At 38.3% G+C, this 26,877-nt stretch overlaps 3 protein-coding genes across 6 annotated transcripts in view; 2 read left to right on the top strand and 1 right to left on the bottom strand.

Moving 5' to 3' along the window:
- Positions 1 to 26,877, top strand: part of LOC134754883 (choline-phosphate cytidylyltransferase B-like) — a 177,098-nt gene that overhangs the window by 104,780 nt on the left and 45,441 nt on the right. The window contains exons 1-2 of one of the 4 annotated variants that reach the window (XM_063691345.1): positions 24,860 to 25,039; positions 26,096 to 26,304. In XM_063691345.1, the coding sequence (XP_063547415.1) occupies positions 26,131 to 26,304 (174 nt within the window). In that variant the 5' untranslated portion in view covers positions 24,860 to 25,039; positions 26,096 to 26,130. Of the gene's footprint in view, positions 1 to 24,859; positions 25,040 to 26,095; positions 26,305 to 26,877 lie in introns of those variants that run through there. The other 3 variants (XM_063691342.1, XM_063691344.1, XM_063691343.1) reach the window with 3 other exon arrangements.
- The window catches only part of LOC134754852 (serine/threonine-protein kinase polo), a 466,060-nt gene that overhangs the window by 101,519 nt on the left and 337,664 nt on the right, over positions 1 to 26,877 (bottom strand). The window lies entirely within an intron of this gene.
- LOC134753764 (uncharacterized) lies at positions 13,664 to 14,849 on the top strand. The gene is made up of 2 exons (XM_063689702.1): positions 13,664 to 13,754; positions 14,167 to 14,849. Exons 1-2 carry the CDS (start codon positions 13,664 to 13,666, stop codon positions 14,847 to 14,849), a joined length of 774 nt encoding a protein of 257 aa, XP_063545772.1.

Genomic DNA, 26,877 nt, shown 5'->3' on the forward strand with positions numbered 1-26,877 from the left:
TCGCTCATACCAACCTAACCGCAAGCTGTCAAGCCCGCCAAAACAAACCAGAGAGACTTCCAGTGCAGGGTTGCCAGTGAAATAGATCTCAAACCACCCAAAATGGAAAAATTAATGGAAGATCTGTGGTCACGCCTCGAAAAGAAGCTAAACGAACAAACTGCCAACATAACGGAAGCAGTCACAAGTAACGTCATGGCAGCGATAGATGATAGATTTAAGAAGATATCAGAGGAAAACACGGAACTTAAATCGAAAATATCAAACTTAGAGCAAAAGCTCGGCTTTTTCGAACGAGAAAAAAGAAAATACAACTTAGTTTTGTTCGGAATTGATGAGATCGGAAAGTCCGAAGCAAAGCTGGTAGACTTTATAAAAAAAAATCTAGTCAGACACACACTTAGACAGCCAAGAAATAAGCAACGTATATAGAATTGGCAAAAAAGTAAACAATAAAAACCGACCCGTTGTTATCACCCTCACGTCCACTTGGAAAAAACACTTAATATTAAAAAACAAAGCCAAACTCCCAGAAGGTATATACGTCAAAGAAGACTACACGAAAGAAGTGCTCGAAAAACGAAAAGTCTACAACTGGGTGTAAAGGCAGAAAAGGAAAAGGGAAACATAGCCTTTATAAAATATGATAAACTCATAGTTAAGAAACCAACGGATTCAAATAGGGAAAAAAGGAAAAGGGAAGAGTCTGACTCTCCCAACTCGTCATCTCAAAAGAAAATAAACACGTCAGATAGATCAGAAATGAACAAAACCAAGGGAACGGTAAAAGAGATCCTAAAACCCAACATTCTGAATTTTGTAGAAAGGGTAAGAATTCAACAACTGATGCAAAAAACTAATAAAAAACACCAACACCCGGAACCACATAGAAACAAAAACCACAACTTTACATAAAACAACCTCTAAAAACCCTCCCCCAAGCCGGCTGGTCACCGAGGGGGAAAACGACCACAACCCTCCTCGTGCAAAAAAATTACAGAACGAGAAAAACAAAACAATAAAAGATGCTAACACACTTCAGTTAATAACATATAACGTTAGAACACTGTCGACACACGAAAGGCTAATAGAACTTGAAGAATCCATAAAGTCAATCAAATACGACATAATAGGAATTTCTGAAGTAAGGAGACTTGGTAACAATATGGAAGAATACGAGAACTCTATACTATGCTATATAGGAAGCACCCCTGGCCAATATGGAGTGGGTTTCCTTGTAAAGAAATCCCTAAAAAACAACATAGAGAGTTTCCTTGGAATATCAGAACGCGTAGCAGTACTAAACATGAATATACAAGGATACAAAATATCTATCTTGCAAGTATATGCCCCAACACAATCTTCAAACGACAAGGAAGTAGAAGACTTCTACAGTACAATCAACTTGGCATTAAAAAAGACACATAAACACATAGTAATAATGGGAGACTTTAATGCAAAAATAGGCATCCCCGCTACAGAGGAGTACTTAATTATGAAACAGCATGGACATGGTGAACGAAACGATAGGGGGCAGAGACTAGTCAACTTCGCACTTGAACATAAACTAACAATTTTAAATACATGCTTCAAAAAAAAGGCTGCCCGAAGGTGGACTTGGAGATCCCCTGATGGAAAATATAGAAACGAAATAGACTATATACTGTCAAACCAACCAAAAATGTTCAACGACATTGGTACAATGAACTTGAACTACTCTTCAGACCATAGACCACTCCGAGCTACAGTAAAACTTACCAAGCAAAAACAATGTAGAGCAAAATTTACAAACAACCAATTGAGTCAACTTAGAAACGAAGATGAGAAAGTAAAGTTCTTGGAATGCTTACAGCTGAACTTACCAGACCTGACTGACCCCCAGAATAACATGACAGTGCAGTCCTATCATGACAAAATCAAAAACGCAATTACTTACAGCTTAAAACAATATTAAATAAAAACAGAAGAAACAAAACAACATAAAATATTATATTAAATAATATATTAATAAAAATAAAAAAAAACCATCAGTTGCCGGAGTAAATTTCACTTACTTTAAGTGAATAAACGCGCCGTACGTCACATATTTACGTCGGTTTACGTATTATGTGCCCAACTTCACTCCACTGCAAACGATGCTGTCCCTTTCTAAGTATACTAAAAAACAGAGCAAGAATTATATCGGAGTATTGTACAGCGCCTCTAGGTGTCACCTAAAGAACTAAATATCAAACGTATGAGTAAACGGTAAATTACCTATCGAAATCCTTCGCAACATGGAGACTGTATAAAGGAGCCAAATCTCTATGTATGAAAAGTGTCCATCAAAAAACAGTAATTAGGCGGCGCCACCGTACACCGAAATACTACCAAAAACAACCTACGTAATTTGATCGGGTTATTTGTTGCCTTATATGGTTCATGTTATACTCATGTCCCAGAGCCTAACTAGCGCCACCGGAGAGATTAGGAACTATTATTTAAAGCTTAACGCGGTCACTTTTACAACAATTCAGCCATTAGAGATTACGATCCTTTCTATACCATCCATACTTCGCAAACTACCAGTTTTGACATTGACATATTTGCTCACGTCTACGCGGTCAACGTAATTTACTTTCTTGTATATATGTATGTGTTTATTGTTAATTTAATATTAATAATATTATTTAAGCTATCATATAATGTTTATAATTCTCTGAATTCAAAATTCTGGGCTAAATCATCAGTGGCGTGCCTAGAGTTTTGGAGTAAGGCAAGCCGAAAGATTATGTTTTCGTAAAAACTGTCCAATCTTCACTCTTTGTACTCAAATGAATTTCCTAGCGTATCGAGGCGAGCTAATCACAGCGCACAGGGCATACTCATACTACTACTAGATAGAATTTTACAAACATATCAGGGCCTACCGCGAACACCGAAGTTTGCAAGTTGCAGGTATTTTTCTCTGTCACACTAATTATTTATGCCTTAATTGAAGTAAAACCCCAATCCCTTGTGTTTTGTAAACGGCCGTACAGAATTTTCTCTTATGCGACTGACTTATCTGAGAATACAAAAGTCGTGTGTTGATTTTGGCGCGGAAATGATATCCCGTTTTTCTACAAAGTTTAACGATTTTACCTTGCCTTCGTTGAGTAATACGTGGACACATCCCTTCCCTTCACAAGAAACGACTTCATCCATAGTTAATGTAGCCACTTTCATAAGTTTTACAAACAAATTAGAGGACAAATTGTAAGTACAAACACGTAACTGAACAAGGCCACATCGGCTAAATAATAATATACTTCAAGTTGAAACACGCGCTCGTACGAACTATGCAGCTAACTTCATACCAAATAAAATTGCTAAAGTTTGTCAAACATGAATCTAGATTCATGCTCATTTCAAACATAGACAGAGAGAATCATACTATCTTTGTTTTTCACTGGTACTAGCACCCAAAAGAAAATGATAAGTATAGTTTTTTTGTTCTTATTTACTGCCAATTTGGTTTAACCTCAGAATAATGAATAATTCTGGCTCAGTTTTCGTTATAAAGTTAGAAAGAGAACGTTTTAGGTGTGAAGTTAGGCATGTATCGAAAACTCACGTTAAAACGTTTGTGACTCATGGTGCCAGTTGATTTTTTTAGTTTTTTACGTGATCGGTAGAGGCACTGTACAATTACTCCATACATTTTCCTTAACTTTCTCACTTTCGACTGTCATTTATGGAACTCATGGTAGCCGTATAGAACGCACAGCGCAACTTAAACAGAAGAATGGAATTACAAAAAACCAAAAACAAAACAAGGGCCATGAAAAACGAACTCTCGGCACTATATAAGTTAGTTAATAAATATGTATATACGTATTGACTATAAAAAATACAGACAAGAAACTACTTTAAAACATCTACTACATTCCGGCAGCACAAAAAAGGCCAACAAGGAACTAAGAGTCTACAAATCCTGGATAGGGGAACTGAAAAACCAGGGCAAAAATCTTATTAACAGAACAGATATCATCAATACTGCAACAGAATTTTATAAAAATCTGTACAGCGACAAAGAGGCCAAGACCATACATACCAACCATAGCAAAAATATTATCACAGGTAACATTAAACCAATAGATGAAATTGAAATTTTGGAAGTAATAAAGAAGCTAAAGCTAGAAAAGAGCCCAGGATCAGACAGCATCACCAATGAGGCACTAAAATTAGCAAGCAATATCCTGGCAGCCCCGTTGGCTAATGGCTATACTGTTCAACTTAATACTACAAAGTTCAGAGACTCCCTCAGACTGGTCTGAATCAAACATCTATATCTGGGGGCACGGCCGTGCCCCCGCCAAGACGAGACAATGGGCAAAAGGCAGTGCATATCTTTTCTCGGCACGTTTCGCTGTATTTTCGAACCCTCGTAGCTTCGTCTTGGACAATGCTAGAGAGCTGTAATTTTTTGTATACCATGTACTCAGTAGACTTATCAAAAACACCAAGTTTTATTAAGCTACCTATTATACTTAAAATTTTATAGTACCTTAATTTTCACTGTCCGAAACACATGAAATTCGCGTCATAGAAAATACAGACTACTTCCTGAAGTCTTAGAAGGCTGAAATTTGGCATATAGGGATGGGTCTGTATGCAGACACATATGGTGACCAGAAATCTGTAACTTTCGCCCTGCAACCCCTTAAAATGGAGGTACCTAAAAATACCTCTAAACCTGAAAACATTGGTTCCTGAAGTCCTAGAATCGTGAAATTTTGTGTGGTAGCAGTGATCGGAATGCTAATACAAAAACAACAATAAAAAAGAACAAAAAGTTTTCGAAGTACAGATTTGAACCAGGTTCTCGTAAACCAGCCAAATAGCGCCCTCTATATTGGCACTGTTTCTTGTCGTAAACTTTTCAAAACCATACACACAAGCGCTGGTGGCCTAGCGGTAAGAGCGTGCGACTTTCAATGCGGAGGTCGCGGGTTCAAACCCCGGCCCGGCTTAATGTTAACAGAAGGCTGGTTGGAAAAAGTAATCGTATCTACATACATGTAGAAGCTTATATAGCTAAGTGCAGTGCCACACTATGACACTACGGATTGGTTATGAACTATTACATATAATGACATAGCTAAACTAAGCTTAGAGTACTTCTGCAAGTACAGAAGAGTTTCGGTAGATGTCACCTTAATTAGTTTAATTATTATATCATAGAATTAAATAACTCCTTATTTACATACAAGATATAGTACTACGTAAACGAAATTAATAACTAGCTATCTAAAATAGGCCCTTGAGGCATTGTACCAAGGATGCTGGCGGCATTTCCTCGCTGTATCGCAATGCTGATACGTTGTACGAGGAAGCCGCCAGCTCATCTATCTACCTACCTATAGATTAGGTAAGTAGGTATTTGCAAAGATAGATAATATAATATAACTCCGTAATAGATGGATACGGTCCAAGGAAAAAACGGTGCCTCGAAAATCACGAAAATTTGATTCTCGATCAGATGACGCCACTACCTTTGGCCTACTCTCGTATAGAGGGCGTTGACAGTTTCGTTTGTTATTTAACTATTTTAACGCATATCAGTGAAAGAAATGGGTCAAAATCATACAAAAATAATTAATGCAAGTAAAAAAAAATAATTTATCTATATTTAAATACATTTTATCGTACTTTCATAAATCTACATTTTTAGTTTTAAAGTGTGTCGATAGATGGCAGTGAATTTACTGTGGTTACAAAATTTAACTTCTTACTTCGGCCAAACCGTCCGCCATGAAGATACTTGGAGACTTTGCGGGTAGCGTGTACCTGTCATACGCTCCGGGCATTCGGCCTTCAGTAGCCAAAATGGCAAAAACGGAATCCTTACAGTTTTGTTTAGTCCGTCTATCCGTCCGGTCTTCCGTCTGTCTGTCCATATGTGACAGCCATTTTGGAACATATGTGTATTTTGTGAGCAGACTATGATCAGTTGTTTTATAAAGTACATTACGTACTCGACTGACGACGTTCATGTGACTCGTGTCTCACGTAACAAAATATTGTTAATTAAATTAAATTTGGCAAAATTTTCATTATATAAAAAAAAATAAAGGTGAATATATGAAGGAAGGAAGGATATCATAATAGGAAGTTTGCAGGCACATACGACTTTTTGTTTTCGGATGACAGTACCATCAAACAGTTCCCAACGATTTAGAAACTCGCATGCGTGTAGAGATCTCGAAACACCAGAGTAACGCGACCGTAAGATCCGTAACAATATGTATGCATATTCGGAGAGCTCATTTATATACCGGTTTCTTTACCTCTTGACTCGCGTGTGATAAGTGAGCTATTTTAATATTTTTTAAATAAATTCTGCTCACAAATTTTACCGAAAATAAGTTGAGTAATACGTACGACTTATACAAAAGAACAGCCGGAGACTAGAAAATATTTTTGCCCAACTTTAACGAATACCTACGCTTAGCTCGCACTTCGCACTCGCTAAATTCAAATTTTATTTTAAAAAATTCATGTCTGGGGATCAAACTCGAATCGTCGCACTACAAAGCCGCGGTTTTCCAACAGCACTGCGATAGCACGTAGGTATGTACCCACACCAAGGTATCTAGATCTCTAGGTGAAATTTAGCTACTTATTCTCCATTAAGAATTAAATATCTAAATAGATGTAATTTCTGCATTAAGTACATGTCTCTAAAAGAAAAAAATGCCTAATGATATCGAAACCGCTACTTTTTTAGGCGCTGATCTACAATGACTCCGTGATGTTGTATATTCTCCAAATATATGTACTTAGTCGTAAAACATGTGAACACAAAATTCACAAAAATCGGTTGAGTGAGCTAAATCGGAGACCTTAACTAACGCTTAGGTCATTAAAACAATTCCGATTATGATAATAATGCTTTAAAATTTCTAGTAACTTACAATTTATAATACATAAAATTCCTGACTTATAATTTATATAGGCTCTACATAGATGGCGTTAGCAATACGTAACTTTTATAAAATCTAATGTTAAAATATTTTTGAATTATGCCTGCTTATATATGATCCTGTATTATCGTAGAAGCTATAAACGAATAAGTCATTTATAGCTGGTATATCAACTTTTACAAAAATGAATGAGATCCCACCAAAAACATTTCATGTAAAGTGTTGCCAAGACTAGGCGCATAAAGCTTTTACACTTAAAAGCTATCAGATCCCGTAGTAGGTACCAAGACTTTTACTCTGTAAGTCCTAACTTTATTAGCTCTAACTGTATAAAGCCAACATCTTGGTCAAACGTACAGTACGGCTTGGCCGTTTCGTTGCAGTCACATAAACACTCAATCGGTGGACTTGTTGTACCAAGTAGTTACACAAGTCTTTCAAATTCTGAGTGTCATTAAGGGATTGTCCAATTTGTCCATTTGACAGCAACGAAACGGCCAAGCCGTACTGTACGTTTGACCAAGATGTTGGCTTTATACAGTTAGAGCTAATAAAGTTAGGACTTACAGAGTAAAAGTCTTGGTACCTACTACGGGATCTGATAGCTTTTGAGTGTAAAAGCTTTATGCGCCTAGTCTTGGCAACACTTTACATGAAATGTTTTTGGTGGGATATATATGTCGCAGGGTGACGACGGGTTACGTCGGCGCCATCGTTTACTGATTTTGCAACTTGTAACGCCATCTATTGGCAGTTCTCGGAAACGTCAAGCATTTTGCTTGGGTGCGGTCGACGCAGAACTAGTAACAGTTGGTTGGCTAACTTCAAGGTAAACAAAGTGACAGGTCAGGTGTCAGGTGTCAGGTGGTGATCGGACTATAAAAGCCGGTGCGGAAAGGAAGGATGGCCATTCTGGATCGTGCCTTCAATCGTGACGGTCGTTAAGCTAGTTCTGCGACGAACACACCACGTTTCCAACTTAAATTAATTTAAGTTGATTTGTACCGAAGTAATCGTACCTTTATTGTGATTGTGATTTGAAAATACACATTTGAACTTCACGTATAGCATCTTATTTCGTGATTACAACCATGCACGAACCTACTGACGACGACACCCCAGCCCCAGATCCGACATATATATTACGCGAGGCCGATTTTTGTTCATCCCATCAGATCTACAGTTATGGTCCGATTTTGATAAATGATATGTCATTAGATTCGTCTCATGCTACAGATTTGCAATAAGCTCTTAGTTTTTTGATTTTTTCCCGAAAAAGTACTAAAAAGTTAATTTGAAAAAATGTACCATGTGTGACCTTTTTCTGACGAGATTGAATTGAACTCAAACCTATATCCAATGTATGTAAGGTATCCAATCCATTCAAATATTTGTTTTGAGACTGTAACATGCATACACCACACTAAAAATTATATTAAAACACCATAAAATTTTATTATTGTGTTTGACAACATGTCAGACATGTGTCATCCACATCGTACTCATCAAAATGACACATGTTTGTTTTATTGTTGCTTTGGCCCATAGAAGGTAGGATCCTATAGAAGTAGCGTACCGCGTGTGCCCGTGAGGGACAGAATTTGGAGCCCACCAGCCCACCATAAACCATACAAATCGGTGGGGAAAAGCATCTATATTTACTTCAAAAAGCACGTACGGCGAGGTTTGTTCTTATGAGGATGTTAAATGATGTCGGATCTTTAAGGTAAACGGTCAGCCAATGGGGTTGGCAACTGTTGAAGGTTTGCAGAGATGGCGCCATCATAGCTTGGCCCTTTTTCTATAAGATTTGGCTTAAAGGGCTGGCATCCAGGGCATTAAAAAAACAAAAATTTGACACAATTCTAGGGATTGACAGGGCAAGCTATGCTGGCGCCCTCTGTTAATTATTTCGACCGGCCAACCCCATTTTCCGCATCGGTCCGCGCCCTTGGTGCAGTGCGGCGTATGTGCGATCGTGTGTAAAAGCCGTAACAGACTACCGCACCGCACCGCGATCTTGGTGCGCCACACCCATAAGTGAGAGCGAGAAAGAGAATATCTCGAAAAGCCGTATTGGTGCGGTCAAAATATCTCTTTCTCGCTCTAACTTATAGCTGCGGTCAAAATATCTCTTTCTCGCTCTAACTTATAGCTGCGTCCTTAACGTATGTACAGTGACAACCTTGCACACTATCGATACGTGCGCCGCACCGCACCAAGGCTGCGGTGAGTTGTGGTAGTCTCTAACGGCTTTTACGATAGTCTGTTATATACGGCTATAATATTTCTTTCTCGCTCTAACTTATAGCTGCGTCCTTAACGTACGTACGGTGACTACGATAGTCTGTTAAATACGGCTATAATATTTCTTTCTCGCTCTAACTTATAGCTGCGTCCTTAACGTACGTACGGTGACCACCTTGCGCACTATCGATACGTGCGCCGCATCGCACCAAGGTCGCGGTGAGGTGTGGTAATCTCTAACGGCTTTTAAGATAGTCTGTTAAATACGGCTATAAAGCGGCTAACACATTACCGCACCGCACCAAGGTCATTGTGTGACGCACCCATAAGTAAGAGCGAGAAAGCAATATCTCTTTCTCGCTCTTACTTCTAGGTGCATCGCACAATGACCAGTGCGGTGCGGTAATGTGTTAGGAGCTTAAGGTGGGCTGCCGTACGCAGAGAGCGAGAAAGTGATATTTTGACGGTACCAAGGTCGCGGTCCAGTCGTTGTAAATACTTTCAAAAAAGTAAATTAAAAATAGTTATTTGTTATACAAGGGTGCAAAGTTGTATTTTACCCGCGAGTGTTTCAACACACGAGAAGTAAAATACATTTGCACCCGTGTGTAACACAAAACTTTTCCCCTCACTATAGCGAGGAAAGTGCAACATCCACAGGCGTTAAATCATCTTCATCACTGGAATCACTAATTTTTTTACGATATTATAACAAAAAACACTTGAAATTCTGATTTTTACGTGAGTCGGTGAGGAGAACAGTAAAAATTTTGTTGACAATGTTGACATTTCTGTTCTGACGTATGAAATGTCAACGATGCGTTTTGAAATTGCATCGACTCAACTTGTGCGTTCAGAATTATATTTAACATCATTATAAAAAATCTAACGTTTCTTATGGAATTTTAAGGTTTATGACTTAAAATTATTAAATAAAGCTAAATTTGGTATTTTTATTAGATTCTCAAACCATTTATTTTATGATAATTAATATCGAACGAACCATTATTATGAGCGTTTTACGTTTTGTTATCTGTCAAGCTACTTAAACAAGCTCCATCCAAGGTCAAATTACTTTCCCCACTAGTGGATAAAATGCGTTTTTCCCCGCTTGTTTTAAAGGATAAAAGACGGCTTTCCGAGCTAGTGAGGGGAAAAAAACTAAATTATGTTCAAGGGCCTGAGGGCTCTTTGATAGAGAAAGATAGTCTTATTGCGATTCCTATAAGAGGAAAGAGAAAATAGTGCCATGCTTTATCTTTATCACCGACCGGGCATTTTTTCATGGTCGGGTTTGCTATGATGGCATAACCCGACCATGAAAAAATGCCAAATGAAATGGAGGCGATGGCGAAATACCGAAATTTATAAGAGTGAAAGAGAAAAAACCGGCCAAGTGCGAGTCGGACTCGCCCACCGAGGGTTCCGTACTTTTTAGTATTTGTTGTTATAGCGGCAACATAAATACATCATCTGTGAAAATTTCAACTGTCTAGCTATCACGGTTCATGAGATACAGCCTGGTGACAGACAGACGGACAGCGGAGTCTTAGTAATAGGGTCCCGTTATTACCCTTAAAAAGGATTATGCTGCCATACATGAAACTGTCTTTCTCATGAATATGTCTTTCTCTTACCCCTGGTCGCTCGGTTTCATGTCTATAACTACGTGTATATACTATGTCTATTATTAGGTCAGAGGGTCTACCGCGAAAACCGAAATTCCCAAATTGCGGGGATCTTTCTCTTTTACTCCAATGAAGGTGTAATTAGAGTGACAGAGAAAGATGCCCGCAATTTGAACTTCGATTTTCGCGGTATAGCCCAGACACGGAATGTCACGGAATGTTTGTAAACTTCAGTCTCATGAATAATAGGAAAAAGAGAATTAAATATGAATTATACTCTAGCCCTATGAAATTTTAGGCATGAGAGCCAAATGACAAGAAGGCATCCTATCCACGAAATCTTGATTTACCGTATCATATCGCGGTCGCGTATCATGATTTTTAGTTTAGAAAGATGCGAAAAGATAGACAATAATTATGTCTTTTTTGCATCAAAACTAACGATCACAAAACATGCTGGTAGGTGCTACGCGACCGAAATATAATACGCTAAAATTATACAAACGTGTCGCCATTTTATAAGAAACTAGCTTTTGCCCGCGACTTCGTCTGCGTGGAATTAGTAATTTGGGTATCTTAATTCTTAAACAAATCTGCTTTTTAATCCATCCTTTTTTCACCCCCAAATTGGTCCACACTATACATTTCCACCCCATTTTTTACACCCTTAAGGGATGATTTCGGGGATGTTATTTTATATCATTTCCCACAGCTCAAACCATCCCCATACCAAGTTTCATCTAAATCGGTTGATCGGTTATTGATTCCCCATACAAATTTCCACCCCCTTGAGGGGTGACTTCTGGTATAAAATGTATCCTATGTCCTTCCCCGGGACTCAAACTATCTGTATACCAAATTTCAACTAAATCGGTTTAGCGGTTTAAGCGTGAAGAGGTAACACACAGACAGACAGACAGACTTTCGCATTACATATATATATCGCATATAATATTACTAGCTTTTGCCCGCGACTTCGTCTGCGTGTGGAATTTGTAATTTGGGTACCTTAATTCTTATCTGCTTTTTAATCCATCCTTTTTTTACCCCCAAGTTGGTCCACACTATATATTTCCACCCCATTTTTTACACCCTTAAGGGATGATTTCGTGGATAAAGACAGACAGACAGACAGACAGACTTTCGCATTTATAATATTAGTATGGATATAGTAAAATATATTTAATTTAATTTTAATTTAATTTAATTTAATTTATTTTCGGAGAACCAACAGCTATCAATTATACAATAGTTATATAAGTAAATAACAAAAAGCCAATTATAGGTTCCCACCAATAGCAACAAGTTAACACATAATTGGTGGTTAGCACTAAAAAAATTTTACAACGTATTCAACTAATACTAATTTCAAAATGTGAATACCTACTTATTAAATATCCACAATTCAATACTCTTAATATACTGAGCTAAGAAAAACAAAACTTATTAATAAAATACATCAATCGATACAATAGTATTATTATGAGTATGCTATCGCATACGACTCGCTCACTTAGGTAATTTGTTTGCCAGAATCCGTCTTATAGTTGTGATGTTACTATTAAAAACGTCAATATCACACTATTTCGTTAGTAATAATATAGTAATATAGTTCTATAGTATATAGTATGGATAATTATGTATAAGATTTCATATTCTGTGGGTATAGTCAGCATCAAATAGGTAGTGACAGCCAGTGATTCATCTGAAGACGTCACATTTCCTGATTTCATTAAGCGTTCAGTCTTAGGCTGCCTGTCCACAGGAGCGGAGCGAGGTGGCGGAGCGATGAGCGAGGAAAAATCTCCGCTCTGAAATTTTAATGAAATTCTATTGCTGGATTTTTTCCTCGATTACCGCTCCGCTCCAGTGGACAGGCAACCATACTTTTAGAACCATACTCTAGCGGCGTGTTGACGCCGCAACGGGTCTCTAGTTATACTAATTTATAAAAAAGGAGACCCAAAGGATATCAACAACTATCGACCCATAAGCCTGCTACCGAGCCTGTACAAGCTGTTTTCATCATTAATTAACTCAAGAATAAGTACAGTACTAGAAGCCAAACAACCGGTACAGCAAGCAGGTTTTAGGAAAGGATACTCGACCATAGACCACATCCACACACTTGAATTAATAATAGAAAAATATCAAGAGCAGAGAAGACCCCTGTATCTCGCTTTCATAGATTACCGAAAGTATATGGGAAAGCTTGAAAGAACAAGGAGTGGATGCTGCATACATAGAGGCCATCAAAAGTATATACAGAAGAAACTCAGGAAGAATCAAGCTAGAGTCACTCGGCCAAAGCTTCCCCATAGAAAGAGGAGTAAGGCAAGGCGACCCACTGTCTCCTAAGATATTCATCGCCATCCTAGAAGCCATCTTCAGCAAGTTAAAATGGAGCAAACTAGGAATATATATGCAAGGTACTTATCTAAATCACTTGAGATTTGCGGATGACCTAGTGCTGATAGCAGAAACATGTACGCAACTACAGCACATGAGTCATGACTGAATCCCTACACCTAGAGAGTGTCAAAGTAGGATTATCCTGTCTTCGTCCTTCGAGATTTAATCCTTTACTATGTAGTAGCCTATGCTACGCGCAAACCTAATCGCACAAGTTTTAGCGTAGAGAGAGAGAAAAAACACATTCATTTCTCCCTCTCCTATCCCACCCGGCGCAGTAGTCAATCCAACTGTCAACTTCATTCTTGTCCGTGCGCGCGCGGCGCTCGGTCGGTTCGCACAAGTGCAATTTTCTACTGAAATAAATAAATTATGTCGAAGCGACCGCATGGAGAGTCTCAAGAAGAGAGATGGACGAGGAAATTGAAAATGTATGAACAAAAACTTGAAGCCAAACGTAAGCGGCGCGCTGAAAAGTCTGAAAATATAGCTCCAAATCAGCAGGATGTGCAAAACGAAGGTGATTTGTTTTTTCCATAGTAAAGTATTTTCGGTGCATTCACCGGAAATGCGTTTTTTATAAGGGTGATATTTGTTATTTCTGGAACCCGTTGCATTCATCGGGCAAGTATTTCATGAAAAACAAGTACCTAAGTATTTTCGTTGCATTCATCGGAAATACGCCATTTACGTCCGTTGTATTCTTCGGATGACATTTCTTAATTTTTTTTTCAAAAAACCGTTGCATTCATCGGTACCTATGTGTTTTGTTAAAATTAAGTATTTCCATTGCATTCATTGGAAATACGCTATTTATATTTGTGATGTTCTTCGAATAAAGTCCATTGCATTCATTGGGCGATGCAAGTACCTATTTAAAATTAAGGGATTCTCTATATAGGTACTTATTTATTTTTTCGCTCGGATTTCAGAACATACCGAGCACAATGAGGCTTTATATGACCAGACACCAAATGAATCTGAGAATATAACAGATGTCGACAACACCGAAGAACATCAAATGCGTGATGTTGAATACGACGATTACTCGTACGGGCATATCGAATTTGATGATGCTAGTGAGATTACTGATACCACATGCACCAGCCCGGGCTACACGGCAAATGGCCAAGACAAGGAGATAAAGGAGAACGTCACAGAAGGTGACTTTGACCCTAGTCTTTTACAAGAACTGGGGATTGTAGAAGCGGATCCCATTGAGTTCGGTGATGACTTGCAGGTTGACGTAGCGGCAAGATTCCAAAAAATTTTGTTGGAAGGACTTAAAAAAGAAAAGAAAGAAGAACTTTTGAAAAAATATCCATTTCCCAAAAACGTTCCTCTAGCAAAAAGCCCGTCTCTAAACCCGGAAATTGGAGCCATGCTGGCCGAAGCATGCAAGCTGAGAGACAAAAGGCTGCTCACGAAGCAGGACCAGCTTGGCAAAGCGCTTTCAGCGCTAGGCAAGGCGCTAACTGGCCTTTTGAAACGAACTCCGGATATCCCAGATATTATTCGGACACTCAATGATGCGGGCATTATGTTAGCTGATTCCCATTATGTTGAAACTGATACCCGCCGCTCAGTCATTATGCCTCTCTCTCTCTCTCTTTAGCCTTTTTCTACCCTTTGGGTGTAGGCCTCCTTCATTTTGCGCCATTCGTCGCGGTTCTGTGCGACTTGGAGCCACTGTTTCCCCACAGTCTTCTTAATGTCGTCGTCCCAGCGCATCTGGGGTCTACTTTGAGGACGCTCTTCCCCCCATGGTCGCCACTCGAGTAGTCGTTTGCTCCACGAATCGGTCTTCCGTGCTATATGACCAGCCCATTCCCACTTCAAATTGGCTACGCGTTTTATAACATCATTGACTTTGCTCTGTTGTCTCAGCCATTCATTTGTTTTACGGTCTCTCAATGTGATCCCCACCAATTTTCTCTCTAACGCCCGCTGAGCAACGCTCAATTTACGTAGTATGTCTTTGGTGAAAACCCAGGTTTCAGCTCCATAAGTGAGAACAGGCAGGATACATTGGTCAAATATGCGTGCTTTTTGTTCGGCCTTAAGGTTCATTTTGAAGGCAAACTCGAGATTGGAATAGGCTGCCCAGGCTAGTCGTACGCGTCTGTTGATCTCATTGGTTTGGTTCTTTTTTCCAGTCACTATCTCTTGTCCCAAATACACGTATTTATCGACAGTTTCGATGGCGGTATGGTTAACTGTGATATTCGCCTTGACATCTGTGTTGGTCATAACTTTTGTCTTGTCTAGATTCATTTCCAGGCCACACCGTATGGAAGCATCGCTGAGTTCTTGGATCATGCTTTGAAGTTCAGCGGGGTCGCTTGCCAGCAAGACAATATCATCAGCAAACCGTAAATTATTCAAGCGACTACCCCATATACTCAATCCACGCTTTTCCCAGTTCAGGCTTTTTAAGATGTCCTCTAGGACCAGAGTAAACAGTTTTGGTGAAAGCGTATCACCTTGTCGTACGCCCTTCTCAATCCGAACTGGCTCGGTCAGCGGGGGTAGGTTCACTTTTAGGGTGGCTCTTTTGTACATATTTTCGATTAGAGCAGTATATCGGTGATCTATGCGTGCATTTTGTAGTGATTCTATGACCGACCATGTTTCAACACTGTCAAATGCTTTTTTATAATCTATAAATGCTAACCACAAAGGCATTTGATATTCAGTCGTCTTTTCTATAATGATTCTCATTGACAATATATGATCCAATGTGCTGCTACCACTTTTAAATCCGGCTTGCTCCATTGGCTGATATGAGTCAAGTTTTTTGGTAAGGCGTAGAGTAATGATCTTGGTAAAGAGTTTATACAGGTGTGAGAGCAGACTGATGGGGCGATAGTTGTTTAAATCTGCTTTATTTCCTTTCTTATGAAGTAAGATGACTGTGGCACAGTTCCAGATCTCTGGTATAGTTTGTTCCTCCAAGCATTTGTTGAAGGCCGTTTTAAGTAGTTCAGTCACTCTATCTCCTCCATCCTTTACCATCTCAATAATAATGTTATCACTGCCGGGTGATTTGCCATTTTTCATTTTACTGAGAGCATGTTCGATTTCGCTTGTTGTTATTTCCGGAACATCTTCAGAGCCAACGTTCATAATTTTGCGTTTCACCACTCCTCTTGGTTTGGGGTTTTGGGATGTATATAACTTTGAGTAGTATTTATGTGTTATTTCGAGTATTTGCTCTAGCTCTATTCCAAGTTGGTTATTTTCATCTATGAGTTTAGTGATTTGCTGCGTTCCTGGTTTTAAAGCTCTACGAAATACCTTAGGACCCTGATATTTGTCTATTATATGCTTAACAGCTTTTTCCCGATATGCTTCAATATCTGCTTCAACTTGCTTTCTAGTTCTAGTGCAAAGATTTTTAAAGTAGTCTGTTCCCCCTTTGCCTTCGTTTAGTAGAGTTCTCCTTTCTTCTAGCAGGTCTCGGGTCTCGGTACTAAACATTTGGTGATTTACTTTTGCTGGTCTAGATGTTAAGTCTCGCGCAATCCTGTACAGAGTATTTTGTATGGTGTGAATAATTGTTTCGTGGTCACAGTCATCGTCTAAATGACTTAGCTCTTGAGTCAGCCGTTGTTGATACTGATCTTTGCACATGTTGAGTTGGACTGTATTGACTTTTCTGTTCTTTGCCCTTATGGAGGCATACCTTTGCAAGCGTTTATTGATGCATATAGTAGCTCGGAGTATACGGTGGTCACTTCCTGTGTAGAAGCTGTTTAGGACGTTGACATCTTGCACAATACTTTTATGGCTACAGAAGATGTAGTCAATTTCGTTTTTATATTTTCCTCCCGGAGATATCCAAGTCCATTTCCTAGCAGGTCTCTTTTCGAAAAATGAACTCATATGAAACAGTTTTTCTTGTTCTATAAAGTTAACCAGCATGTCTCCGCGGGAGTTTCTAGATCCGAAGCCGAATCTGCCAATAAAAGTTTCTGTGTCGTCTCTTTCAGCACCTATTTTTGCATTGAAGTCCCCAGTTACTGCTGTGTATGTGCTCTTGTTTTCCCGAATGCAAGCACTGATGTCTTCATAGAATTTTTCCACCTCGAGGTCTGATGCGGTACTAGTTGGTGCATATACTTGTATCACTTTAAGTGTAAGCTTCTTGGTAATCTGAAGTATAGCATATATTATCCTATCTGACACTGATGCAATACATTTGATGTTATCACTGAGTCTTCTATGTATCAGGAGACCAACTCCATGTTCGTGACTGACATTGTCATCCCCTCGGTAGTACAGGGTATGCCCGTTCTGAAGTTTGATACATTCTTCTCCTTGTCTTCGAACCTCCGAAAGACCAAGGACATCCCATGTGACCTTGTCTAATTCGTAACATAGCTCTTCTAATCTATCTTCTGATCTTAGGGATCTTGTATTGTATGACGCTATTCTTAATATAGTGTTGTTGTTGTTGTTGTTGTTGTATTTATTACATGTTTCTGCATTTATGGTGTTGTTCACATTTAAACACTTTTTCGGCTTGATGTGTATTTTGTTTGTAGAAGGGTATTGGTCGCAATCCCCACGATGACCAATCGGCTTGGGGAGTGTTGTTTTAGTTTGATTAATTGGTGATGTTGTATTATTGTAGGTTTTTGTTTTCCGGTTATAGTAGGTTGTTAGTTTTTTGACTGCATTGGGTTGATTTTGGGTTGTTTAGCAAGCTGAATTATTTTTTCTTGCTCTTCGTTCCCGTTTGAGTTTCTTGTTGGTGTGGTTGGCGGTGTAGATGGTATTCTTTTTCTTTTGTCTTGGTGTTCCGCCCTTTTTTCCTTAATTACAAGTTTGTCATGCCTTATGATGGCATATTTTCCCGACTCTCTTGCTTCTATCATTTTCGGTATAAGGGCCTTTCTTTCTTCGAGAACTTCCTTTGTGAAGTCTTCAGTTATTTTCACATTTTTTGGGTGATATTTTTTGTTTCTCAGAAGTTCCATTTTACGCCATCCTAATGTAAGTGTTATTTTAATCGGTCTTATTTTATTTTCGGTCTTTTTTCCCAGTCTTTCTGCTCGGCTAATTTCCCACTTGTCCCATTCCGCACTTTTTAACTTGTTATTAACGTTGTTTAAGGTTACTAGAACTATTTCCATCAGTTCAGTACTGTTTCTTTCTTTTTCTTCTACGCCGTGAATGATCAAATTGTTCCGCTTTGATTCTATTTCCAAGTTTTTCATTTTCGATTTCAGCATTTTATTCTCAAGCTTCAGTTTTTCGGTTTCCTGTTTAATCGGCAGTAATTTTTCTTCTATTGTTGACGCAATAGTTTTTTCGACAGTTTCATTTATTATATTCGTTTGTTTTTGAAATTCTTCCTTCATTTTAATAAGCCATAAATTCATTTGTTCGTCCATGTTCGCCATGATGCAATAACACCGTTTTTCTTTCCGTTCTTCTTAGTCATTATGCCACTAATAGATAAATCCTTTGCGGAGACTTTCAAAGACAGAAAAAGAGACACCTTTCTTTTTGGAGAAAAATTGGGTGAGTTGGTGAAGGACTCTCGTGGTATAAAAAAGACAGGACAGTTAATTCAACCACCATCAACGACTTCTAATTTAAATGGCAGAGGTCCATCGACGTCCCGAGGAATGCGATATCAGCGGGGAGGCCACACATACCAACACCGACCCGGTGGACCGAGAGCAGCAATGTCGGCCCAAGCATACCAATACCAAGGTCGCAGACGAGCAGCTCCGCCGCCGCCGCCGCCTCCGCTGAGCCGCCGTCACCCTCCACATCCACCTTCAACACGCCGACCACCACCTCCTGCGCAGCGCTCCTCAACCAGTCGGCGGACTTAACTGCGCAATGTCAGGTACATGGTGGGCGCTTAAAATACTTTCTTAATGAATGGAAATTAATTACGGATGATGATTTTATACTATCCGCTGTATCAGGCTATAAGATCCCTTTCATTGTGAAACCTGTTCAAAACCTTTCTGATTATCCACGACGTTCTTTTACGTCGAACGAATTAACTGACATGTATAATGAAATACAACACTTAATGCAAATAAATGCTATAAGGCGTTGTAATCCTGTAACAGGTCAATTTATATCTGATATTTTTTTAATCCCTAAGAGTGATGGTAGCAAAAGATTTATTTTGAATTTAAAAAAATTAAATAAGTACATCTATACAGAACACTTCAAAATGGAAGATGTGAGAACAGCTACTAAGCTAATGTTTCCGGGTTGTCACATGATTAATATAGATCTTAAGGAAGCATATTTTTTAGTTCCTATACACGAAAGTCATACAAAGTTTTTGCGGTTCTATTTAGAAGACAATTTATTTGAATTTGTTTCTCTCCCCTTTGGAATCTGTTCTGCACCATACATATTTACAAAGATTTTACAACCTGTTGCTGCATATTTAAGATCTCAAGGTCTACTCTCAGTTAGGTACCTATTTGGACGATATACTGTGTTTAGGAATCTCTGCAATAGATTGCCTAGAAAACGCAAAAACTACTATTAATTGCTTGACTAGGTTAGGTTTTGTTATCAACTACGAAAAGTCTAATCTGGTACCCCAAACTACTTGCAAATTCTTGGGCTTCTTATTAAATTCTAAACCAATGTCTATACAATTGCCAGACACAAAGAGACAAACAATTTTGCAACAAATAATTAAATTACTGAAATCAAACAGAATGCGTATTCGTGATTTCGCTCGTATTTTGGGTTCGATTACTGCGGCGTTTCCAGCAATTGTATATGGATGGCTTCACACAAAGTCCCTAGAAAGAGCTAAGTATTTAGCTTTACTCAATAATAATGAAAATTATGATTCATTCATGGAAATCGCAGACAATTTACATGATGATCTTCTTTGGTGGAAGAATAACATTTTAGTTGCCATTAATCCAATAAGAGATCAAAACTATGAGCTTGAAATCTACACTGATGCCTCAACAACAGGCTGGGGTGCAGCATGCGGTACTAACAAAACTGGCGGACATTGGACTGCCACAGAACGTATCAATCATATAAATTATCTGGAACTGTTGGCAGCCTATTTCGGACTTATGACCTTCGCTAATAATAAAAAAGAATGTGCTATCCTTTTGCGTGTGGATAACACAACAGCAGTTTCTTACATAAATAGAATGGGTGGCGTCCAGTATCCACATTTAAACAAAATTACTAGGGAAATTTGGAATTGGTGTGAGGAAAGGAACATTTTTATTTTTGCTTCCTATATTCGATCATCCCTTAATATCGAGGCCGATAGCGAATCTAGAAAATTAAATATTGACACGGAATGGGAGTTAGGTTCGCAAGAATTCGCTAGAATCGTGCATTGTTTTGGGGAACCGGGAATAGATTTATTCGCTTCTCGCGTAAATGCTAAGTGTGCCCTATACATAGCCTGGAAAAAAGATCCTTTTGCATATAACATTGATGCTTTTACAATTGATTGGTCTCAATTGTATTTCTACGCATTCCCTCCCTTTGCCTTGATCTTAAAAACCTTGAAAAAGATCGTTTCAGACAAGGCAACAGGTATTGTGGTTGTCCCACAATGGCCATCTCAGCCGTGGTACCCATTCTACATGTCTCTATGTATCAAAGAAACTATAATATTTCCACTTAGTGAATATCTTCTTTCTTCTCCTTTCAGATCAACACACCCGCTACACCGTCATCTTTCCCTGGTAGCGTGTGTTTTATCCGGGAAGGGTTCCGTAGACAATGTGTACCTGAAACGGCATTAGAGGTCATGCTGTCATCAATATCAGAGAAGACTAGAATTCAGTATACAACGAGCCTTAAGTTGTGGTGGGAATTTGGTTCTCAGAGTAATGTAGATTTTTATGATTTCAAAATATCATCTCTGTTAGAATTTCTTACGAATTGTTTTCAAATGGGGGCGTCATATGGCACGTTAAACAGTCATCGGTCGGCTATTTCTTTAATATCTTTAAATAGGATAAGTGATGATTTGAGCTTAAAACGGTTTTTCAAAGGAATCTTTCGGTTAAAACCAACATTCCCACGGTATGCTTGTACATGGGATGTTAACGTGGTTCTGAATTACTTAGAGAACATGAATAATGATGCAGTTAATTTAGAACAGTTGTCTAAGAAGTTAGTCATGTTGCTAGCTCTCGCAACGGGGCAGAGAATGCAAACGTTGTCCTTTATTAAAATGTCAAATATAAAAGTTTTTGAAGATCGAATAGTTATTACTATTAGTAACTTAATTAAAACCTCATCAATTGGCAGAGCTCAACCAATTTTAAATTTACCTTTTTTCCGCTTTCGACCTGGTATTTGCCCAGCTTCATCAAATACCGAGGAGCACCTTATTCTGACTTATAAGAAACCGCACAGGCCAGCTTTATCGCAAAGTCTAGGGCGTTGGATAAAGCAGACCCTAACAGAGAGTGGCATCGACACTTCTATTTTCACCGCACACAGCACGAGGCACGCATCAACTTCGGCTGCCTCGCGCGCTGGTCTAAGCGTCGATGTCATTCGAAAGTCAGCTGGTTGGACTGAGCGATCAACTGTCTGCGAATTTTTATAATAGGCCTATAATTAATTCAGAAACAAGCTTATTTGATTCTTTATTATTGCAGTAGAGTCACACTCACTGTTTATTTTGTTGAAATATCATAAGTTGATAATTATTATTGTGAAATAATATAATATTACGTTGATTTGTTATAAGTATTACGTTGATTTGTTATAAGTATTACGTTGCTTTATTATAAGTCGATCTTTACGAACAGATAAATAAATGATAATTGTGAATTTTTATTTATTTACTTTAACAACATTGAATACTCTCTGAACATCTACATAGTAAAGGATTAAATCTCGAAGGACGAAGACAGGATAATTACATGATCAAACGAACTTACCTGAAGTGAAGTTCGATCATAATTATCCTGTCTTCGCCGAAGAGATTTAACTACCCACCCTACCCAGGAAGGTCACAACCTGTACACTTCTTCCCTGATTATCAATGTTGTTAGTTGTTATCCTTTGTTACTCCTTCGTACTCTAAAAAGAATGAAGTTGACAGTTGGATTGACTACTGCGCCGGGTGGGATAGGAGAGTGAGAAATGAATGTGTTTTTTCTCTCTCTCTACGCTAAAACTTGTGCGATTAGGTTTGCGCGTAGCATAGGCTACTACATAGTAAAGGATTAAATCTCTTCGGCGAAGACAGGATAATTATGATCGAACTTCACTTCAGGTAAGTTCGTTTGATCATGTAATTAGAAATGAACCTAAGCAAGACAAAGGCAATGACCAATAGCTGGAAAAGACCAATAGGCATAGATGGCATCACACTAGAATATGTAGAAAAATATACCTACTTAGGGAAAAACATTAGTTTTAATAAATTTAATAATGAATTGGAAATAGAAAGGCGAATAAAACAAACATGGAACAAATACTGGAGCCTTAAAGACATATTTAAAAGCAACATGCCAATAGCCATTAAAACTAAAGTCCTGAACTCAAGTGTCTTGCCATGTATGACATATGGAAGCCAAACATGGAAATTCACAGCAAACGCTCAAAAGAAAATCATCACTTGCCAACGCGCGTTAGAAAGAAGCATGCTCAATATAAGAAAAATAGACAAAATAAGACACTCTAAAATAAGAGAAAAAACAAGAGCAACAGATGCCATGAGTTATGCAAAGAAACTTAAATGGAAGTAAGCAGGCCATACAGCAAGACTAACAGACAAGAGATGGACATCGAAAATCAATAAATGGAGAGGCCCACTTGGCAAAAGAGGCCAAGGCAGACCACTTACACGTTGGGAAGATGACATAAAAGGAACAGCCGGCACAGACTGGATGTCATTAGCACAGGACAGGGACAAATAGGCAGCACTGGAGGAGGCCTTTACCCACTAGGGATTCATGTAATTAAAACACTAATTTTAAGTTTAAGTTTTATTCTTCAAATTTATATGTAAACGTTTTTACATTGAATAAAGGGCTTTTTTATTTTTATTTTTTTATTTTATATGTTTGTATGTGAGTTTCTTTATTCCACTACAACTTGTTGTCTTATCCAATACATGAGCTTTCATTACAACCAATGAATATAATACTCACATTGAACTATATACGTAAGATAAGAACGATCGATTATTGATGAAAGATGAAATTCCGGCTAGGATTGCTTTGTTAAGTAGTATTTTTAACTTGCAATGTACCTATGTAAGTATTATGTATGTAACTATGTTTGTACGGGTCAAATCTTGCAAGTTAAATTTGACCCGGTTTCCGATGAAGCTGCAAATTTGCATACATATGTAAGTCGGGTGACAATATTATGGTACCATCGAGCTTATCTGATGATGGAGACAGGAGGTGGTCATAGGAACTCTGTGATAAAACAACGCAACCTAATTGTGTTTGGGGTTTTTAGAATTGTCTCGATGAGTATTAGTTGCTTGTGGAAAGAAAAGTACAGTCAGCGACAAAAGCTTGTACACAAAATGAAATTTTTGCCAAAAACTTATTTAGGTTATAAATGGTATGGAGATGACACCTGTCAGCGTACCCTACCAGTTTGAAAAATACTATAATAGATATTGACAGTGGCATCCTAAACACTTAAAACAATGAGACCAGGCCGAAAAAAAGTGCACTGCGCTGCATCCAAAATCATAAATTCATTAGACTCATTAGAGCACCTACCTAATACTACTTGTTATATTAGAGTTAGGGCACGGGTTAAAACTGGCTGCAAATGGTTTGCCAGTTCTCCTCTTTTGAACATTGCTTGACACACTGCCGCGTGTCTACATCAGTTTCTGTAAAAAACAATCCCACCAAAAACATTTTCATGTAAATTGCACTGCAGTCAAAAAGTTATCAGATCTCATGTAGAGCCAAGCTTCTAACTCTACATGCCCTAACTTCACAAACTACCTTAGTCATAAATAAAATTGTACAATTAAAAAAAAAAAAAAAAAAAAATATGTGGCGTGGCCGTTTCGTTACTACAAGAATATTGTATTGTATAACAGAAAAGTAGATAATGATCAATGAATAAAATTTTCACCCTGGCTCCCATGTGACGTAACGAAACCACGTTACATTATCGGAGCATTCAAACATTAATTCCTGTCAAACCCTGGTTTGCCAAAATCTCTGCCAAAACCTGCAACTAGTATGTTAATTCGAATGAGATTGGGTCACCTTTGTACACCGGAACACCTGAAACGAAACGACTAAATCGCGTGGCCAGTTCTGCATATGTAACCTAATGACCGTTCTATAAATCTACAAATATTATTAAGACAGCTGTCAGATTTGAAAGTTCCGTTTCCCACATCTAACAACACTCCTTTATATTAATGATTCTTCTCCATATATATTTAAATCATTGTATTTATTTATCTCACGTCATAACATTAAACTTTAACTTACTATAATTTACCTTTTCCTGATCCTTTTCCAAAATTCCGAATTACCCGTTATCCCTTATTGTAATCCTTTAATTCCGTTTCCCCGTTTTACTCGTTTGGCTGAATGCGCCAGGAGCGCGATGCCATAAAAAAAAGGACATTGTTGACGTTGACGTTTCACCGTTTCATCGCTCTATTACAACTGGTTACAACATTAAATTTGTGATTGTGACTTCTCATAACCGATTTGCAAGACCGAAGTGGTCACATTCACAATTTCACATTAGTTCTCTTGACTTCTCTGTGAACAAAGTTAAGTACTAAAACAAATTATTGAAAATTACATCTCCGAGATTTTGACCATGGTGAGTGACTATTTTCATTATGTTTTTTTACCTAGCATCTGGTTGCAGTGTTTTTACTCAAACGATAATACATATACCTACATATTATTATATTCCTTTATAGAGGTTTTTTTTTCTTCATATTATTTCAGTACCATAGGAACCATTTCATATTAGCAAAAGCATTATGCTTCCGAAATAATTGGTTGCTGTAAAGTATGTTACAATAAAGTATATTAGCTTATAGCTGCATTAGTATTCTTCAATTGGCACTATTTTAGTAAGTGCTCCAAAATATCTCAATAACCCAAGCAAGCTTTATTATTATTATGGGGCCTGTAGACGGGCCATATTTTCACAGCAGTATGTGACCGACAACTATTGGTGTCCCTCTCTTACTCACATGTTAGAGAAAGACACCAATAGTTGCCGGTCACATACTGCTGTGAAAATGTGGCCCACCTACAGGCCCCATTAACCACGTCATTCAACAAGATTTGCCAGTGCTACTTGTACTAATAAAAACTATATGGTGTATATTTTCACGTAAATTTGTAACAGGTTTAAAATTTCAGTTTTACAATTGCAATGTTACATTGACTGCTATATTATAATGAGGTCAGTGTCAATGATTGTGTCAGCTTATATCAGTGTTTGTCCTCTGTATGCATTTTTGTTGCAGGCGATGCCACTTGGCATGATTGTTTTTTAGATCACAGTAAGCGAAACTAATGCCTAGCCCCTAAAAAGGGAGGGGTAAAAGTATGTTTGGGCGGTCTAGTTACTGCTAGATTTCTACATACCAGTAGCTATCAGGTCGTTTGGTAACTTTTTTGTATAAATTAGGGACAAGAATTCATTTATAAAATAATTGTTTTAACTTTTCATCCAAAAAATTTAATTTATGACCCAAAAATGAAAATTATTATATAATTTTATGTCACTATTTTGCCCTTCACCATAAGTGCAAGATGCGCTTATAAGTTTAAAGTCAAACCTGGAATTGACATTCTCATTGTATGCATACTCATTTGATGATGTGACCATAGCTACAAATAATTTGTTTAATTAATTCAGGTGATAATTGACATCTTCCAGTACTTCATAGTATAATGTCGAAAAAGAGGGTGCGAGGAGAAGACAATACAAAGTTGAAAATGGCGGAAGCTGTAAGCACACGCACACGCAGTGCGGGTTCAGGCGAGGGGCAGGGATGTGAGCTGCAGCAGCAGAATGGCAGCGACACCATCTTCTGCAGCTCCAGTCAGACTCTCAAGCTTTCACAGGTCAGTGAAACAATCATCAGCAAATAACTTGTTAAATAAAAGACTATGTAGTCCTTCATTGGATTAAATTGGATTGGAAAAAATAGAGTCATGGCAGAAAGCTTTGGAGAGGGCTTTCATTACTCTAACTAAGCAGTACTAATGCAGACGATAAATAATGACATCACCATAAACCAAATATTGACCCTCAGAAATTCTAGCTAGTAGAGAATTCTTAGACTATCATTCACCCCATCTCTTTAATTTTAAAAGAGTCTAAGGGCCACTTGCACCATTCAAAAACCTGGGGTGAACCGGTTAAACATGGAGTTACCATGGTTACCAGTACAATTTAACACTGGGTTAACCATTAAACCGGTTAACCCTGGGTTAGTGGGATGGTGCAACTGGCGCTAAGATTTCCCTCGCGTATATAGCTACCAGCATGATTACTATTGTAGGCAGTGTAAGAATGCTAAGTTTTTTAAAAAGCTTTTTGGCAGGGGTATCGACACTATCGACAGGCGCCCGCGCGATGGTCCGGACGGCACGTTTCTGCAGAAAATTTCTGCGAAATACTCTTTCCCATTGCGC

The sequence above is a fragment of the Cydia strobilella genome, chromosome Z, assembly GCF_947568885.1.
Source record: "Cydia strobilella chromosome Z, ilCydStro3.1, whole genome shotgun sequence".
Classification (NCBI taxonomy): Eukaryota; Metazoa; Arthropoda; class Insecta; order Lepidoptera; family Tortricidae; genus Cydia; species Cydia strobilella.

Coding starts and splice junctions, on each gene's coding strand:
- LOC134753764 (XM_063689702.1), top strand. CDS start 13,664: ATGTATGAACAAAAACTTGAAGCCAAACGTAAGCGGCGCGCTGAAAAG. Junction 13,755..14,166: donor GCAGGATGTGCAAAACGAAG/GTGATTTGTTTT, acceptor CTCGGATTTCAG/AACATACCGAGCACAATGAG.